Source organism: Culicoides brevitarsis, chromosome 1, assembly GCF_036172545.1.
Source record: "Culicoides brevitarsis isolate CSIRO-B50_1 chromosome 1, AGI_CSIRO_Cbre_v1, whole genome shotgun sequence".
Taxonomy (NCBI): Eukaryota; Metazoa; Arthropoda; class Insecta; order Diptera; family Ceratopogonidae; genus Culicoides; species Culicoides brevitarsis.
The window spans coordinates 28,326,052-28,346,616 of NC_087085.1; the positions used below are offsets into that span (position 1 = coordinate 28,326,052).

A 20,565-nucleotide genomic window follows, 5' to 3' on the forward strand; every position below is an offset into this window, starting at 1 on the left:
TTTTTAAAAAAAATTTTAAATGATTCAATTATTTTATTTACAAATTTTTTAAAAATTATTCTGACACTTTTTTATAACAAAAATTTATTTATTTTTATATTAATAAAATTTAATAGTAATTTAATTAAATTTAATTAATTAATTAATTTAATTTTATAATAATAAATGAATAAATAAATCAAGAAAAAATAAACTAATAATTAAAAAAAAACAAATGAAGATAGAAATTAAATTTAAGTTTTTTTTAAATATTTTTGTAAGGTAAATAATTTTTATAATAATTTAAATAATCAAAAATTAAATTAATTTAAAAAATTTTTAATTTAAATTTTATTAAATTTTAAAAAAATTTTCAAAAGATTTTTTGGAGGAAAAATAAATAAAGTTTTTGCAAAATATTTACAATTTATTACAAGATTTATTTTTTTTAATATTAATATTTTATTTCATAAATTAAATAATTTAAAAATCTAATATTTTGACTAAAGTATGACAAAAAAAAAATATAAAAATTTTACCTAAAATTTATATTTATATTTAAAATATAAAATTTTTGAAATAAAAAATATTAATCCTACCATCAAAAAATGAAAAAATGTCCTAAATTGTGAAAAAATCTAAAAAGTAAAAAAATCTAGGTCAAATAAAGAAACAATTTGAAAAAATTGAGGAAATTGAGAAAAAAAATTCCAAAAATAATGAAAATCCTGTCGTAAAAAGGTTACAAGTGCAAGAGTTTAACGAGAAAAAATTGACATACGACCCTTATTTACATTAACATCAATCGACGGAAAAAAATCAAAGTGTAAAGTGCTCTTTTGCCCCTAATTGCCTCCTTTACAACTGAACTCCACGCACTCACACGACGACAACTCCTTACACACATGTCGTACTTTTTGTTTGTTCTCCTTTTGTATTGTGTTGATTGCACGAAAAAATAACAAAAGCATGGCAGTCTTGATACGAAAATCTACCTCGCAGTGCGGTAATAAAAAGTAAATGAAAAAGATGAAGAGACACAAAAACAAGCACTTATCTATACGGAGATACGGAGGAAAAAATGTGTAAAAAGGAGTATTGTTCATTTCTTTGTTGGAGCGGGTTTGCCAAAAGTAAATATCAAAAGAAAAGTGTGTGCGGCACAATAAAAGGGGGGAATCCAACAACAAATTCATTCATTGTTCAAATAAATGTTTTTATTATATATACTTTTTTTTCGATGGAATCGAGGGAGTGAGTCATGGATACGACTGGTATTCACTGAGCAAAATAATGAAATAAATGAAATCAATCGGTTTGTTATTGCTAATGTGCGTCGGGAAAATTCCGATAAAATTTCAATGAAAAAGTTCTTATTAAAAAATAAAACGAACAATTCTGGGTCATAAACTCGCATGAGACGACGAGATACGGGAACGGAACGAAAGTAAAAGCAGACGATAAAGATTTATTTATTGCCAATAACTTGTCTGAATTCGTACTTTGAATGTTCAAATAAACTTTGACTAATAATCATAACTTTGTCTCGTGTGGAGTTTTGAAAAAATTTTCTTTAACGCCAAGAAAAAAAAATTTTTCCATGGAAACAAGTCTTTGTCCGTGAAAGACGTGCCAATAATACCGGAGAAAATATATCGAGACAACTGTGCAATAAATTAAATCCGAAACTCTGAATTGAAAAGAAGGAAAAAAGTTTTTCATTTGCTTGCCTTGGAGCTGTCTGTATTTGATTACAAACAATCTTTAGCACATCACAAAACTTTTTGTGTGCCTTGCCATTTTGCAAAGCATTCAGACACAATAATATTTATTCAATTGATGTAAGTGGCTTACTCTTCACGATGCACAAAATAAGACTACAGACAAAGAAAAATCTCACAGCTGGAGATGAAATGAACAACTTTCCGAATATAATTTGCTTTGCTTTTTGTCTCTTGGTTGCTTGGGCTTTACTGTAAGCTGATGAATTTAATATATCTAAATGCTTTTTGAAATAAAAATGTCTGTCTGTATAAAAAAATATACAGAAGAAAAAAAATTAAATAAAAATCATGAAAAACTTTAATTTTTAAAATTATTTCATAGAAATTTTAATTTAATTGTTATAAAGGAAAATTATTAAAAAATAAAAAAAAAATATTCAAAAAATTTAATTTAGAAGTATTAATGAAAATTTGTTTCAAGAAAATGATTAAAAAAATTAAATTAAATTTTAAATTTAAATTTTTAATAGTTAAATTAAATAAAAGTTAACAGTTAAAAAGTTAAATTAAAGTTAAATTTTAAAAATTGTTTTTTTATTTTTAAAATATTAATTTATAAAAAAATAAAAATCGCAGAAAATGAAAAATTATTAAATAAACAACAAAAAGTTTTAAATTTAACAAAATTCTTAGAATTATAGAAATTTAAAATTATTTTTTTTTAAAACTTCTTAAAAAATAAAAAAATTCCTGAACATTAGTAAAAAATTATTTCAAGAAAAAATATCAATTTTTTTTTAAATTAGGTACAAAAAATTCGTTAAAAATTTTAAATACTTCGCACTTCATTATATTTACAATTATGAAAAAATTTTGGACTTGAAAAAATCAATTAAAAAACATTCAAAAATTATAAAATTTTAAATAGGTTTAAAAATAAAGAAAAATTAGAGTCGCAAAAATCCTTAAATAATATTTAATTAAATAAATTGCTTAATATTTTAAAATAATTAATTAAAATATAATTTAATTGTTGTTAAAATATATATTTTGACTTACAAATATTTTTTTATAATTTTTTTCTATTTAATAAAATTAAATAAAAGAAATCATTTAAAAACATTTTTAGGTTAAAAAAAAATTAAAAATAAAATTAATTAACAAAATAAATAATTAACAAATAATAAAAATTTTTAGAAAAAGTTTAAGAAAATTTTAATAATTTAGAAATAAATGCGCTTTAGTCAATTTTTTCTCAAAAAAATATGAAATAATATTCGTCTGATATTCGACTTAAACTGCCAGTGTCATTTCTCACAACGAAAAAAAAAATGAAAACTTCAAAGTATCATCTTTTTCGCAAAGAACAATAAATATCACAAGTGGATGCGTATAAATATCAAGGGGTAAACATATTAAAATTGGAAGTTTTCTCGAACGAACGTCAAAAAAGGGGGGAAAAGAACTCCAATGCGTTCGGAAAATCATATAAATAAAAGTTTGTCTGGTCTAAAATATTTATGTGATGAGTTTTTTCTTCAGAGTCTTCTTTTTCTGTAAAAACATTTTTTTTTGTACGGCTTTCACATTACTTTATTATTATTACAACAATTTTTGCGTCCAACTCCGAGGAGGAGGAAGATCATGAGGGGAGCACATTTACTGGTAGTGTCTCTCTTCCCTTAATTTGAGGCGGATAAATTACATTCCCGACATACATTTGTGTGTGTGTCATGTGAGTGCAAATAAATGTGATTATAAACACGAGGAGGGAGGAAAACAGGAAAAAATATGTCGAAAAAAAGGTAAAATTGGACAGTTGAGTGGAGTTAATAAAGAGTTATGTTACTTTTAACGCAAAATATGCCAAAATTCACCATAAAAACAGCAAATAATAGAAAATTCTCAAATTGCCGGACGAAACGTAAACTTTTTTTATTGCAAGGCTTTTTTTAATCGCTCACGAACCAATCGCCAATTGCCATCGAAACACGAGAAAAGAATAAAAATCACGAGTAACCTTGACAAATTGATGTTCCTTGCATCATTGACTTTTATTTTACACTTTTTAAAAGTAATTTTGGCATGTTTTAGTACGGTTCCCCGAATCTACATAAGAAATTACATCAATTTGTTTGATCATCATGTTCGACATTATTCGTTTATTGCGCAACGTTGAGTAGGATGTCGATTTTCATGGCGTTCAAGGCAGTTCAACGTGACTAGCTAATGGCATAAATTATGCTTGTGAGAGGAAATCTAGGCAATTTTTTTGGGTAAAACTAATGTTCAATGATGATGTCGACTTTTTTCCATTTCCTTGAACAAAACAAGAGTTTGAGAAAAGAAAAAAGGAAAATTTTCTCATCGTTTATTCATTTCTTGGTTGACATTTGGTGATGAGATGAGATTTTGTTTTGTCTTTGTCCTTCGGTTTAGTCCTCTTTTATGATGATGATGACGACCGAAGGATCTGATTTCATTAGCTCGATAAATTTTTCTTTATTGTTTTTATCGGAATTTATTAATACACTTGAACTTTCGTAAGATTTTTTCATGGCAAAGGAGACGAAGGTGAAGGATACTCAACAATTTTTCATGCTCCTTTTTATTTACAATTCTATCATTTTTCAAGGTAGGTCCAATCAATTTTCTTCCTTGAAAAAAAAAAAACTAGAAAAATATCTTGAAAATAAAATTGATAAAAGTTCAAGAAGTTACAAACAAACAACAAGAAAATAAATAAAAATCGATCAGAAAAATTTTCTCATTTTTTTCTTTTCCTGTTTTTTTTCTCATTTCATGGACACAACATCAAAAGACTTTGAAAAATGGAATTGCATTGATCCAATTGAAGTACTTGTTTGTGTTCCATTCAATCCATTCATATCAAAATAAATCCTCACTTTTTATGATGTTTGATCTTTGCTTTTCACCACCAGCATATTTCGTCGTCGAACGTGCAATGATTGCAGTTTGCAACTTTTTTTCTCGGAGAAATAATGAGAAATTTAATAAGATTCTGAATAAAAAAAAAGTTGCTCCGTTTTACCCTTTCCTTCGGTGAAAAAACATTGCCTCCTGTAGAAAAATAAGCAGAAAAAATGTTGTAGAAAAAACATTTTTTTTCTTCGTTTATTACTTTTTTATACAGTTCAGTGGTGAAATTATGGCAGCGAGCAAAAACAAGAAAATGAAAGGCTTAGTTTTGAGTGAAATTGGCTTTAGTGCATTTTTGTTACTTTAATTTTTCAAATATTTTATTTCTTTTCAAATAAAAATTTTTTTTTAGTTATTTTTTTTTTTTTTTTCATTATTTCAAAATTTTAATTCAAAAAAATACTAAAAATCAAAAATTTCTAGAATTTTTAAATTATTTTTTTATTAAATTAATTTTAATTAAATTAAATTAGAAATTAGATTTTTTAGAATTCATATATTTTTTTTTCTTAATGAATTTGACCGACAGACCCAGAAAAAATTCTCAAGTAAATTTTCGTAAATTCCTCAAAATGTGGTAAAAAAAAGTATGTTAGTGGAATGGAAAATGCATTTCTGGAATCTTACGATTTTTTTTTATATTCAACAATATTGAAATGATGGTCGTAGTAATATCACAAGATAAAAATAATAAAAACACAGGGAAGAAAAACTGATGCTGTTACGTCTAATATAATAAAATCTGTAATAATATTGCTTCTTCTCGTTTCTCTCTGTCGTTCTCATTGAATGAATGCACACGAACGAGAGGATAAATGAACGAATGCACAAACCACATAATATTATTTTTCCTTCGTTTCCTTATTTTTTCTCCCATTTCTTGCTGTGAGAGTTAGTCATGATCATGAAATGAATAGAAGAATTTCCTTAATGCTGGATGCAATGCGTTGGTTTTGAAATTTAATAGAAATAAGTGGTTTGGTTAGCTACAGCTTTAGCCACAGAGGCATTACGTAAGGCTATCAACGTTAAGGCAGCACAGACGAGGATATTAATATTACTGAATAACAAAGTTAATTTAGAATGTTCGTCTCGAAAATGAGAGAGAAAGGAGAATGCACTTGTGCATGATATTCGAAGGATATTAATTTAATTTCCGAGGTATTTACTCCATTCATTAGCAGTGACACGTGCATTGAGGGAGAAAAAAATTTATTTGGTCTAAGAAATCCATTGTTGCAGAGCATTGTCGAGACGCGCGTAAATAAATGAGAAAATTGTTTCCATAATCAGTTCGAAGTCGCGTAAAATGCAAAATACTTGAGAAAAAAAATAAAAGTTTTGCGAATACTTTTTTTCGTTGGCACTCTTCTCGGTGTTTAATTACAAAACTTTTGAAGAACTTGTAGTTTCTCCTGCAATTATTTTGCCTCTTATGTCTAATGCTCTTATTTGTTCGTCTTTTTCGTTTTGTAGAATTCGTACAAGAACATTGCTAAATGTAATTAAAAGTGAGGAGATAAGATTTCTTCGACATTTTTACGAGAAATGCATTCAAATTATCTTAATTAAAGCATAGCTTTCTTAATTTATTCACGTATCAGCAAGAACGCACACATTGTCACTTTGAGTTATTCCAGGGACGTAAATAAATTTCGTTTAAGTAGGGGCTGTGGCTTTTCTCATTTTTAAAAAATCTTAGTGTATAGAATAAACTGATATTCTTTTCATCATGCTATGAAATTTCGTTTCAAAAAATAATTTCATAAATTGAAATTTTCTAAGCTTTTAATCCTTTTTGATTAAAATTAGATTAGATTTAAAAATTTTATGATATTATAGGAAGAGTTATGGATCAAAAATAGTTTTATATACTAATCCCAAACAAATCTATGTAAAAGTTTCAAGACTTCAAGCTTTTAATTGAGTCTGCAATGGACGTATTTTTTTTTAATAAAATCTTGTAATAATATTAGCTTCTAAAAATTGTCATTTTTCTGGATGCTGTTACGTCTTCTATAATAAAATTTTCATTGAATGAATGCACGTTCTCATTGAATGAATGCACACGAAAGGATAAATGAACGAATGCACAAACCACATAATATTATTTTTCCTTCGTTTCCTTATTTTTTCTCCCATTTCTTGCTGTGAGAGTTAGTCATGATCATGAAATGAATAGAAGAATTTCCTTAATGCTGGATGCAATGCGTTGGTTTTGAAATTTAATAGAAATAAGTGGTTTGGTTAGCTACAGCTTTAGCCACAGAGGCATTACGTAAGGCTATCAACGTTAAGGCTGCACAGACGAGGATATTAATATTACTGAATAACAAAGTTAATTCGAGGATGTTCGTCTCGAAAATGAGAGAGAAAGGAGAATGCACTTGTGCATGATATTCGAAGGATATTAATTTAATTTCCTAGGTATTTACTCCATTCATTAGCAGTGACACGTGCATTGAGGGAGAAAAATATTTATTTGGTCTAAGAAATCCATTGTTGCAGAGTATTGTCGAGACGCGCGTAAATAAATGAGAAAATTGTTTCCATAATCAGTTCGAAGTCGCGTAAAATGTAAAATACTTGAGAAAAATACAAAAGTTTTGCGAATACTTTTTTTCGTTGGCACTCTTCTCGGTGTTTAATTACAAAACTTTTGAAGAACTTGTAGTTTCTCCTGCAATTATTTTGCCTCTTATGTCTAATGCTCTTATTTGTTCGTCTTTTTCGTTTTGTAGAATTCGTACAAGAACATTGCTAAATGTAATTAAAAGTGAGGAGATAAGATTTCTTCGACATTTTTACGAGAAATGCATTCAAATTATCTTAATTAAAGCATAGCTTTCTTTTCTATTTTCGCATTATGTCTTCTAGTTCGTTCTTTTCGTGTTGACGAAGAATTTATTCACGTATCAGCAAGAACGCACACATTGTCACTTTGAGTTATTCCAGGGACGTAGATAAATTTCGTTTGAGTAGGAGCTATGGATTTTCTAATTTTTTTAAATCTTAGTGCATCAACTAAACCGATATTCTAGTCTATGCTATGAAAATTCGATTTTAAAAATAATTTTATAAATTGAATTCATTTTGAAATTATTTTGATTAAAATTAGTTTAGATTTAAAAATGTTATGATAGTATAGGAAGAGTTATGGATCAAAAATAGTTTTATATACTAATTCCATACAAATCTCTGACTTCAAGCTTTTAATTGAGTAACATGCACAAGGCAAAAATGGTCGTACTCTTTTGAGTGATGAAAAAGGTCGTACTCTGTTGAGTGATGAATATTAGTCTACCTTCCATAAGCTTTGTCATTTCGTTTGTCAATATGCTTTTTTTGGGATATCCAGAATATGCATTTTGTACTTCTAGCTCTAGCCTTTTATCTGATGGTTTATTCGTTTCTTGTACTTATTTCATCATCGGTTCATTTTATTCCGATGAACAAAGATCCTAAAGGAATATACTTTTTGCAATTTTGAAGACAGCTGTTGGAGACTTTTTTCGTAATAGAACTTATAAACGTGTTTGATTTAAAGTCTGTTTTCACGGTATGTTTTTTTCTTCTCTATCTCTAACTCATTTTTTCTTTTTTGGAGCTCGAGATATCTATTTTACAATTAATTTTATAAAATTTAAGGTTCACCTTTATGATATCTCTTCAAATCCATCTCTAAGACTTAGAATTTTTAGTCATCTTGACGATGAACTCCTTTAATTCACTCAAAAGTTCATTGTCACCGTCGTATTTCTATAGAAAAATGTAAATATATGAAATATGTAAGAGTAAGATAAATGTATATTTAATAAAAAAAATCAAAAAAGGCTAAAAACAAATGAAATCTTACTTATTCTGAAAGTACAAAAGTTACTTGGTTCCACTTTGGCTCCTTTGTTCCATCTACGCCTCTGACTAGTAAACTACAAGGATTATGCCACCTAATCCAGAAATATGCAGACAAGCGATAATCCAGAAAAAAAGTATTTTTCTTGTCAGTCATTGTTAATTCCAGTAGCAGTAAGGAATTTTATGCAATGTAACACTGTCGATAACACTATCATTATTTTTTCTTCTTCTTTCGAGAATGAAGTGAATTTGTAGTAAAACATTCCTCATTATTCGACTCATTGCTCTTGTCTTTCTTACTCTCATCATCTCAAGCTTTCGGACGTGATGACGAGGGAATTTGCTTATTTAATGACTTAATGAAGGATGAAGGAATTCCAGTGAATGCGCTTTGAAATGTAAATCCATCTTTTATTATTTTATTTTTCTTTCCTGAAAAAAAAAATGAATAATAATGTTCACTTTATTAAAATATTAGATCACAATAATATAATTGGGAGTAGCGTGATAAAATGTCATATATTTTCATTAATGTTTCTTTGTAAATATATTTGAAAACAATTTCCTCTTTGTAACACATTTTTCAATTTATTTGCTCCAAATCACGGGAAAGCACGATAAAATTGATTTAATTATTTATGTTTTTAATGTTATTACATCGTCTAACGACTAAGGCAGGGAGCGTGCTTAAATACACATTTCCCCCCTTTTGTCGACAAAAAATTGTTATTATTACAGAAATTATATAAAAAAATGTTCAAAATAGATATTTTCTTTAATGTTTATTCTATTTATGAATGTTAATATATAAAAAATCACAAACGACAGAGAAATAAGTGAAAGCTTTATTTTTGGGGTCGTTGGGTGGATGCCCGCGTTTTGCCCGTGAGCAACTGGCGATTAAGTAAACAATGCGCAAATGTGTTGAATTTTACATTACTTTTCGGTTTGTGTGTATAGTTTTGTTATTATGATTATTATTTACCATCACATGATTCATCTAAAATGTTAATAAATCTAAAACTCTCCATTGTTGCTCATACTATTCACAATTTATTTTAGAAACGTAGCAAAAAGTGGGGGATTTATTGCTTTATTGTTCGAGAACATGCAAATTTTTTCGTAAATGCAGTACTTCAGTCGAGACTAGACCCACTCTAGACTCGAAGGCGGATGAGATTTTAAACACATGAATATTGAGTGAATGAATAAAATGGGGAAATGTTGCCTTGGGGCGTCTTCATGGGCAGAAATTCCTCTGCTAAAGTGATTTTTTCTGTTAATAAAATCCAGAGAGAGGAAGAGAAATGTCAGAAGCAAAGGTCTTTTGAACAAATGATCAAACAAAAGAGGGATTAATTAAATTATTGTTTCAATTAAAGACCTTTTTCTTGTTTACTTTGCTTTGCTTCGCCAAAGGGCATCGTTTGAAGTTGTGTGATTGACCAATAAAGGACGTGTTTCCATAAAAAAAATGACAAAAAGTCGTGAATATAAGTAGGTCAGTAATGTCTTTTATCTTCATCACTCAACAGTGCGGGTTTCAATGTGGTTCAGGATGGTTTGCCAAAAGCGTCAAGATGATAAATAATTAATGGCACATTTTTTCTGGTTACTTTTTTCATTACTACAAGCACACTGACATCCTTTCGGAAGTGGAATTATTTTTCTTGTCACATGAAATCCACAAATTTATGGCGGAACGAAATACAGTGAATTTATTTTGTTTCAAGGCACAAATTAACCACAACGACAGAACACAAAAGTAAAGTAGAAAAGAGAACAATGCAACAGCTTTTCATTCTCTTTGGTTTATTACTTACTTTTAAAAACGTTTTTCATCCACTTTTCTCGCATAATTCATGCGTTGAACTGTTAGCTCTGTGTTTTTTGGGGACGATTTATGATTTTTTTCAAGTTTTATATTTTATTCGTAAAAAAAAAAAATTTTAAAAAAGTTTTTGTGACTGTCTGTGTTGATATTTTATTTTTTTCATCTGAGAGTTCTTAAAGATTTATTAGAAAAATTTTTAAGGCTATGCAAGACCTTTATTAAATTTAGTTTGAACCCTTAATTTCGCTAAAAAATTAGATTTATCTTTTCAAGGTCATATAAAGGTCACTAAAAATTTTAAAATATTTTCAAAAGACCAATTCGAAAGAAAAATTAAAAATCAATTATTTTCCTTAATTTTTTTTACCAAAATTATTTATTTTTAGAAAAATTTTCAAACAATTATAAAATATTGTTTAAAGCTTGACCTTGAAACTTTTAAAAAATTTTTACATTTTTAAAAATTGCTTAAAAACTTTAATTTTTTTTATAAAATTTTAAAATTTATCTTAATTTGCTGTGAATCTATATAATTTTTATTTATTTATTTCAAAAAAATAATTAAAAAAAAAAATAATTAAATTTTTAAATTTTCCAAGGCTTGATTTTTTTTTTTAAAATAGCACTTAAAATAAATTTAAAAATAAAATAAAAATTTAAATAAATTTAGAAAAAAAAAACACTTATGTTACTCACCTGAACAATTTTCCAAAAAATTTCCATAATCTCGTATACAGACATAAAAATGGCATTAATCTACCTTTTTACATCGCACATCACAAAGGGCATAAAAAAGTGTCGCGCGAAAAAAAGTGACATTTATTCACTTTCTTTATTTCCTTGTTATTCTTCCGGCATGCAACGCATTATATTTCTGCCCCAATTTCACTTTCGCTGCTAAAAAAAGTTATAACAAAGATCGTGGAAACATGATAAACGACTGTTATTGTTGATTTATCATTAAAAAACGTGTAATTGAGTCCCAACTCCCATAAATTTATCGATTACACTTTAAATTAAAAATCTGTCTCTTTGTCCATTATTCAGACAATTTTTTTTCGTTTAATTTTTGGCACTTGAAAAGACACTCTTGAACATCAAAATAATGTTTTTTCGCTCAATTTCATGGACTTACGAATTTCTTCATGAAAAAAAGTATGAAAAATGCTAAATAAACAAATAAACATCAGGCAAAGACAAGAAAAGAAAGAAAGATCACGAAAAAAGGGAATTAGATGAAAATCCACTTGATTGTCAACTTGACAAGCAGGGAACAGCTTCGGCATTATTGAAATTAGATATTGATTTTGAGTTTAAGCCATCCAAAATATTTTCCCTTCTAATTTTTTTGTCACCCACTTTTTGCTCCTCCTAAACATTGTTTGCGAAAAAAAAAACTGTCTGATGGCAGATTATTGATTTAATTTTTTACATGAACGACATTTAATCTCTCTTCAAGTATATGGAAAAACCTGAAATGAGAAGATAATTCCCCAAAAAAGAAAAAAAGGCAAAAAATATCTGTTAGAAATCAGACGAGAAAAGGCGAGGATGAGAGAGAGATGATAATATGATGGGATGGCGTGTTAACATCTCCTTATCATCTTGAATGAATATTTTTTGCGCTACTTTTTTTTTGCCATTGTGTAATATTATTGCGTTTACTTGTCGTCGGAAGGAACGTAATATGCTTGTGACATACCTTTTCGCCTATTTTTTTCGCCGAGCAATTTTCTGGCTGTTTGTAAAAGATTAGATTACTAAACACCAATAAATGGTTTCTGCTTGTCTTGTTCCACGCAGCAGCTTAAGGAAGGATTTCGGAAGCTGTGAATTTGTAAAATATGGTTATGGATTTTTTGTGTTTTTTTTGGCGGTGAAAGTAAATAGATTTAACAAGAAATCTAAAAACTAAATAAAAAAAATTTTGAAGCACCCGCGATAAGCTGCATCGAAGTCCATCAATTTTTCATCATAATCAACATCGAGAAGTGTCGAGTGTTATATTTCATTAGTTATTCAAAGCATGCACGTTTAGTCGCATGTATATCTAGCCAAAGCACCACTATTAATAATAATAAGCGCGTTTCATGACAGCTCAGGTAGATTCTCAAACCGCACTCACTTTTCGTATCGTTTTATATTTCATAGAGTCGAATGATAAGCTTTCAATTTTCGTATTTACACTAAAATTTTTACTATGTTGAGGAAAGGGTGATTTTAAAAAATGTTTCATATTATTTTGGATAAAAAAAAAATCGAAAATAATCCTTTTAAATTAATGAACAAGCTTAAATTAAATTTTTTATTTTTAGCATTTTTCCTAGATTCTTTTATATTTTTAATAAGAAATTTTCAAGTTTTAAATTAAAAAAATATTTAAATAAATTTTAAATTTAAAATTAATTTTATTTTAAATAATTTAATTTTTTAAAATTATTTTTTTTTTTAAACTCGAAAATTTCTTATTAAAAAAAAATAAAAATGAATCTAACAAAAATGCGAAAAGGTAAAATTTTTCTTTAATTTAAATAAATATAAATCAATTAGTATAATTATTTTAATTAATTTAAAATTATTATTTTTTTTATTTTAATTAAAAACAAATTAAATTAATTAAAATAATAAAAAATTTAAATTAAAAAAAATAATTTTAATTAATTAAAATAGATAAATATTTTTTTTAAATTTTTTTAAACTTAATTTTTATTAATTTTTTATTATTATTTTTTTAAATACAATTTTAAATAAATTTTTATTTTTTTAATATGAAAAATAAAAAATATAAATTGTTATATTTTTTTCATTATTCCTATTTCGAAAAAAATATTAAAAAAATTAAATGGACCAAAAACTTTAACATTTTATAAAATTGTACTCACCTAAACTCCAACATATTTTTGTGTAAATCGATATACTCACAAATCGAATAAAACAACCGACAGAAATAATAAATTAAATTGACAAAATAGTGTCGTATCTGCATGCGCGCGATCAGAGTGAATAAGTAAGAGAGTTCCGTTCGATAGAAAAGTGCAATTTCAGTTCGTTGATGATTGCGATGAGTTGATAAAATAATAATAATGTTGATATGTTTTCACTAGTACCTATTTTACTTTTGTCGTTGTTGTTTCTCTCGATTTGTTTTTTTTTTCTGTATTTAAGTTATTTATTGTCGCTCGAGGTTTTTTAGCTGTGTGTTGCGGAGGTATTGAGTTGTAGTTGAAATAAAATAAGCGGTAATGTTGTATTCCGTTCTCATTTGTCAAACAAATTATCTTGATTTCGGTAAATTAATGTGGTTGGCGAGTATTGTAGTTTCGGTTTGTGGAAAAAAGCATTAATGGATTAACGTGAGCATGAGGGATGAATAAATAAATGAAGGTTTAATGAAAATTAGTATAGAGGAAGTTGGAATTCGGGTTTTGGAGGTTTTGCTAATATTTGACCTTATTTCTAAAATAAAAATTAAGATTAAAAAATGAAAATGTTTTTGTAATTTTTTCATAAAAAAAAATTTAAATATATTATTGGAGATCTTTTTAAATCAAATTTTCACAGAAATTCTCGATTTTAGGTGAAAATATTGTAAAAATGAAATTATTTTAAATTTTTAAACCATTTTAACGCCCAATAAATTTAACTTTAAATCGTTTTTCCAAAGGAACAAATTTTAATTTTTTTAAGTTAAAATTTATTAAAATGGTTTAAAAGTTTTAAATAATTTCAATTTTACAATATTTTCACCTGAAATCCATTTTTCCGATTTTATAAAAATTTCTTAAAAGCGCGAATTTCCAGTAAAAATTTCTTTTAAAAAACCTTTAGTAAAAAATTATTTTTTTTAAATTGATTTTTAATTTCAATTTTCTGTAAAAATAAAAATGAAATTAATTAGTAAAATTCTAAGAAAAATATTAAAAATTCCATAAAGCAAAATTTCTTGAAAATTTCACCAAAAAAACAAACTTTTCTTAAACAAAATGTGTAAAAACAATAAAATCCACAAAAAAACTTTTTATTTCTCCCTCATATGAAAGAAAAGTTGATTGCATACATTTCAGCGCAAGAACAAGAAATTATGGCATTTCCGTACATTTACAATTAAAACAGACATTCATCCAATAAACAACAAAACATTGTTTCAAAATCCAAACATAAGCATATGGTGGCAGTAATAAAAACAATAATCTCATTACTTCATGTCTAAGTTAAGCAAAGGCAGCCAGCAAGTAATAGATAAATACATTTTAAAACATTTAAAAGTATTAACATGTTAAGGAACAAAGTACATTTTTTTACTTCAACTTTATATGCAAGCCTTGCGAATGCGCAACTTTTTATGGTCAAATAAATGTAATTTTATTTTATTAGTAGTGCCAAAACATTATAATCAATTATTTGCCGTTAACGTTCCGCGTTGAATTTGCTTTTTTTTATGAGATTGCGTGGATGGATGTAAATGTTTTTACCCTTTTTATTATAAAATTCAGCAATTTTACATAAAATAAGCAAAAAACAGTTAAACACCTCTAAACAATATTCAACTTGGCACTTTGAAAAATGCTAAAAGTCGTTATTAGAGTACGATGATGATAATTATGGTCATTATCCCAAAGTTGTAATATCGGGCAAACGGTGCATTATGGACTGCGTAGTTTAACGGCATTTTAACAGTTTTTTACAGTTGGCAAAAAAGTGAAATTTATCGTATTTTACAGGACTCGAAGAGTAATAAATTTCAATAAAGCACGCAATTTTGCATTCAGGAAACCCCGTAAATGGCCTGAAATATTATTGACATTTATTACCGACGTTAAACTTTTGCGGGAGACGCTAATTAAGTTATTAGAGTTGTTCCACTTTTAAAAAAAAATTGTTCGCACTTTACGAGATCGCCGAGAGTTAATCACACAAGACTTCGACTTGAAAATTATGCGCGCGCGATAAATTGACTAAATGCGTATAATAAGTAATTGTCTGGCGCCGCTGTTTATTTATGATATTTTTGTTGTAGTCGAGATACTTACTTGAGATACGCAAAATTATTATAAATTTTGTATGGATCGTTTTATATTAATAGGCGCGAGTATGGAGAATTACTCTTTGACAAAAAGTGTTTATTTTGCGAAACATTTGCAAACACATGTGTTAAATTACCAGAGAGAGAGAGAGGCTAAAGTGCGTGGGTTACGGAAATTCCAACACTTTTTGGTCCAAAATTTTTGTTTATATTTTATGTCAGTGACCTACGAATTTTTGCAACTCTCATTGAATCTCCGTTCAATCCATTAAATTACCAAAAAATAACTGAAACAAAGAAAAGTAGTTTAAAAAACAATAAATAGGTTAAAATCGTCAATAAATCACCTCATAAACCGCCTTTCTTTAATTTATATTAAAAATAATTCTTGCTTTTGTTGCTTCCCACTTTAAAACGTCGTCTTTACAACAAAAATCATGGCATGAGCCCAATAAATCCGGTTAGTTGTCATCCACCTACCAACTAGTCTTTAAACACTGTCATTAGTAGATCATTACATGCCGGGTCCATTATTATTATTTTAAAGTTCAGTTCGAGAAAATTTTCGTGAATCATCACGTCTCATCTCATCGAATCGGAAAAACACTAAATTCGATACATTATTTTTGTCATCTGGCCAAAAACTGTTTTTATCGTTATATTATTTTATTACCTACTAACTTTTTTTGCTCATTGTCGTCTTCTTCTTTTTTTGTATGTAATTCTAAGAAATCCTGCGTTTTGCGTTACTATGACTAAGATGATTATTTTCACATGTAGTGGCGCCCGCCATTGAAAGACAAGGCTGAGATGTTGTTTTTATAGTTAAGGTTGACATTAAAATATATACAAATCTATTTATTTTTTTTTGCTGACCGTCGCGACTTTGCTTCTTATTCGCACTTGGTATCATTGTGAAAAGTTGATGTCTCGCAATTTTTTTTATCGTTAGAAGATTTTAAGTAAAATTGTATCAACTAACACTTTGAAGTTTGGTTATACGGACAAGGACATTCATCTGGAATCAAAAAAGGACATTCATCTCGGAAGAAAAATATTGTAAAGAAGCAAAAAATTGGTGTCTCAAAGTGTCTCAAAAGAGTTCAGCTTTACTTTTGTAAAAATAAAATTTGGTTGTCAGAACTGAAATTTTTGAAAAAGTAAGTTCATATTTTGATTGTAAAATTTATTACATATTCTTTATTTCAGGCTATTGTTGTATGAAATTTTTGGCAAAATTATAAAATTCAATCTTTGGTATATTTTGTAAAAAAAAACTATTAAAATTTAATTTTAAATGTTTTGCGCGATTTTTTACATTTTTTACGCATCATCCAAATAAAAAAATTTATTTTCAAATTTTCAACAACGACTTATGTTGTTAAGCTCAATATTTTACATAAAAATTGTAAAAAATTTAACTTAATGAATTGATGAGATAGGAAGAACTTGAAATTTTTCATAAGGTTCGAAATTAAAAAAAAACGGTAAAAACGAAGACCTATTTTTCACAAACTCAAGAACAGTCTGGACTTAGAAGATGGTTGTCGAAGATGGGGATAGAATTTTTATTCCCGAGTCATTGCCACGTCAGATGATGAGTTTGATTTACAAATAGAAGTTGATATTGTAAAATGCAATCAGCTTGTAAGGAAATTTGTGTGATGGCCGTCAGTAGATAAAGATATTGAATATGTGATACAATCATGTGATGTATGTCAAAATAAATGGAAACTACCATGAAAGAATTCAAACAGATGTTTTTTGGAAATTTTTCTAATCATTTTGGATGCTTTTATTGAAAAAAGCCCATCCTACATTACAATTTACTATTGAAAGGAGAATTTATAACAATGATGAAAGCTTTTGGTAACTGGGTAGATGAGGTTTTAGGCAAAATTCAGACTCACTATCTAAATTTGGAAACTTTTAAATTTAAAAGAAAATGCAAACAGAATGCTAAAAGGGTAAAAAGAATATTGAATTCTAAAATTAAAAGGAGAGAAGTTTTTAGATAAAATAACTCAGTTAAGTCCTTGTACTGTAAGCTATGACTTAAAAGAATCCGAACAACAATGTATCCTCAATCGGCAAAAGTTAATGTCGCTATTACCTGTCGTCAGAATGGACACTTTTGTTGCATAGAAAAGCTAAAACGGACGCGGGTCCCGAATTTTCGCGATTTATCGATTAAATAAAGTACTTTTTGAAGTAGAAAAAGGCTTTTAAGTTTCAATCGGGTTACAATTTGGAAAATAAAACATTTGAATGACGAAAAAATATAACTTTAAATCTTCATAAGATTTTTATAAATTTTTTACTCTCGCATGTAACTCAACTTGCGACAAATTCCGCGAAACACTATTCTTTTACAATATGCGACAACTCGTTAATTTATTGTATTTCTTGTCACATCACTTTAGTTGTCCAAAACGTCATAACAAATTGAATTTCAGAATAAGATGAAAAGATGAGATCTTCATTAGTTCTTTGATACTCAATTAAGTCTCGTCGATTCGACTTTTGTAAAATAATTGCATTCGGTTCAAGGTCTCTTTTGTCGCAATAAAAATTTGCATCACAGCTGTTACAGAGATTTGTGCAGACAACAAAGGATCACACCGCAATCACAGAATATTTAAATCCATGTTTCAACGCGATGCCAATGATGATGTAAACATTCGCGTTCTTTTTTTTTGTGAGCTATAATTAATTCAAATACAACGAGGCACAAATTCAATTGAATTACAAAGCACTCCACCATGACAACCATTAATTATGTCCCAAAACACATATTTTTGTACTAGTGTGGTCTTTTATGTTCTATTGTGTATATTTTTAGTTTGTTCCAATCAAATCGACAAGGGAACGCAAAAATTTAATTGTAATAATTATTTCTGCACAAAAATAATTTATATAAGCGAAACGTCTGAATTGTTTTGACGACAGACTTCGTCTAGATAAATAAATTAATTGGGATGATGAGCGAACGTAGTCAATATAAATTAAATTGTCATTTAAGGTTTTTGGTCCGTAAATGATGAGTGGATTCGCTATAATCGGTCTGTAACGCGATTCATTAAAATTAAACCGTTTATTTGTGCAAATATTGAAGTTTTTTGATTGAAATCGTTTAAAATGGAGAATCGTTCAAATATGAATCAAAGCAATTAAAATTTTGCCAATTTTCAGTTTTAATTTTGTATTTTTGTTCAAAATTGCTGATGATGAAATTTTTTCGCATCCATTATTTTAAAATGAGCTAATATTAGAATCAATTAAACTTGTAACAAAATTTTCTAATTTTCCGGGTTTTCTTTTTATTTTCAGGAATTTGAAAAATGTCTTCGACAACTACGACAACTGTCGTAACGACGACGACACAACAGCAAGCCACACCGCATGGCACACCGAAGAAAAGTAGCACAACGTTGCTGGCTGACACAGATCCCGATGCATTACTCAGCGAATGGCTTGGTGAATTGGAAAATTTAATTGGGGTAAGTTTCATTTGAGTTATTTGAGGAATTTTTCTGTCATCGACCTACCAGTAAACCGCTCGGAAAACTAATAATGTTAAAGGCAAAAAGGACACAGAGGAATTTTTCCTTATAAAAAAAGGAAAATGGAACGAACAAGTTGTAATGAAAGCATGACAATCCAATAATATGTCATTAAAAAGGGAATAAACGACAAGTCGACAAGTACACATGACCTAAATATTGAAATATTGTCCTTTGGGAGTCGTAAAAGTTAAATTAATTTCTCGTTTAATGCGAAATTTTTTCTAGGATGAAAATTTTTTGAAGGATTTTTTGTGTTTTGACCCAGATTTGCTCCAACTTTGAGATTTTGATGGCTCATGTGACCACTTTTAGTGCTTCAATCATTGCTCGTCATAAATAAAATTAACTAAATTTCTCCCTCATGGGTATTTTTTTGCAAAAAAATATGTTTTAAATGTAAAAATTTATTTTTAAAAGCTTTTTTCTCACCCCTTTCTCTATTTTTGTCTCTTCAACTGTTCATTAAAGTTGCGAATGTTACCCTAATTAAGCAATGATAGAGGTAGGACACATTTTATTACCCATTGAGATTTAACAACTTTCATTTAAATAGCAAATGAGTGTCAAATGTCAAAGAACCGCTCCCACGTTGACGAAATTGTGTGGTCCAAAGTTTCGAACATCAATGTCGACAATGTTATGTCGTCAACGCTTAATTAGAATGAAGTTTATTTTCATAGTCAAATTTAGACAAGTTCAATGTTAGTTTTTACAACCGAGTTGGCAAAAAGTATGAAGGACACCATTCCCGACAGATTTATTATGCTTCTATCACTTTAACGACCCTTTTGTTGGCAGTAAAAATGCTCTTTTCACCTGTGAATGTATTTTGGACGAGAAACTATTGCCGGGTAAGGTCAGTGGCGTAGTTAAAGAGGGTCTTAATCACGTCACTATATCAGCATTTCATCGATTTTGGCAACTCTAACTCTAACCTCTTTTTAAGGCTCTGGAGTCTTCAAAATAAGGCCCTTAAACTTTTTATGAAATTTTTATTGAAAAAATGAAAAACAAAAATTTTTTCAAAAAAATAAAAATTTCATAAAATTTCCATGGAAAAGTTTAAAGGCCTTAATTTTAAGACCTCAGGGCCTTAAAAAAAGGTTATTTTGTCCCACTGGGTTGTGTCCTGATTTGGTCACGATAGGTTCAAAATCATCCATCTGGAGACCCGAATCTTTTACATCTATTGAACTGGGCCCATAACCTATTGATACTAAGTTTTATTAGAGAATGACTTAAACTATACATTGTCTTTACAAGTAAATTATCACAGTTTACTATAATCGAACAACAATTATTATGCCAACAAAACTCACAAAGAGTCCCGTTTAAGTACTCATTGTCGAAAAGGTGCTCTCTGCCACTGGATTTTAAACAACTACTGCATTCGAGGCAATTAATTTTTCGCAACAAACTATCCAAGTCAAGCCAAGCCAGTGTAGTGCCTGAAGCGTGACATAAGCGTGCAGCAAACGCTAGAAAAAAGTTGGGTAAATAATTTAGTGGTCCCCTGCGAATGTCACATACGTTTTTTTCCTGCATGCAAATTAGTTTGTCGTGTGTCTACACCTCGACTCCTGTTTTTTTTTCAACTACTCTTTGTCGGCCGGCTACTTGGCTTGTTTTTGTCATAATTCTTCC

At 28.2% G+C, this 20,565-nt stretch overlaps 1 protein-coding gene across 1 annotated transcript in view; it reads left to right on the top strand.

Moving 5' to 3' along the window:
• The window catches only part of LOC134830727 (amyloid beta A4 precursor protein-binding family B member 1-interacting protein), a 161,517-nt gene that overhangs the window by 54,416 nt on the left and 86,536 nt on the right, over positions 1–20,565 (top strand). Inside the window, exon 4 of the mRNA XM_063844298.1 lies at positions 18,686–18,855. Within this exon, the coding sequence (XP_063700368.1) occupies positions 18,697–18,855 (159 nt within the window). The 5' untranslated portion in view covers positions 18,686–18,696. The remainder of the gene's footprint in view (positions 1–18,685; positions 18,856–20,565) is intronic.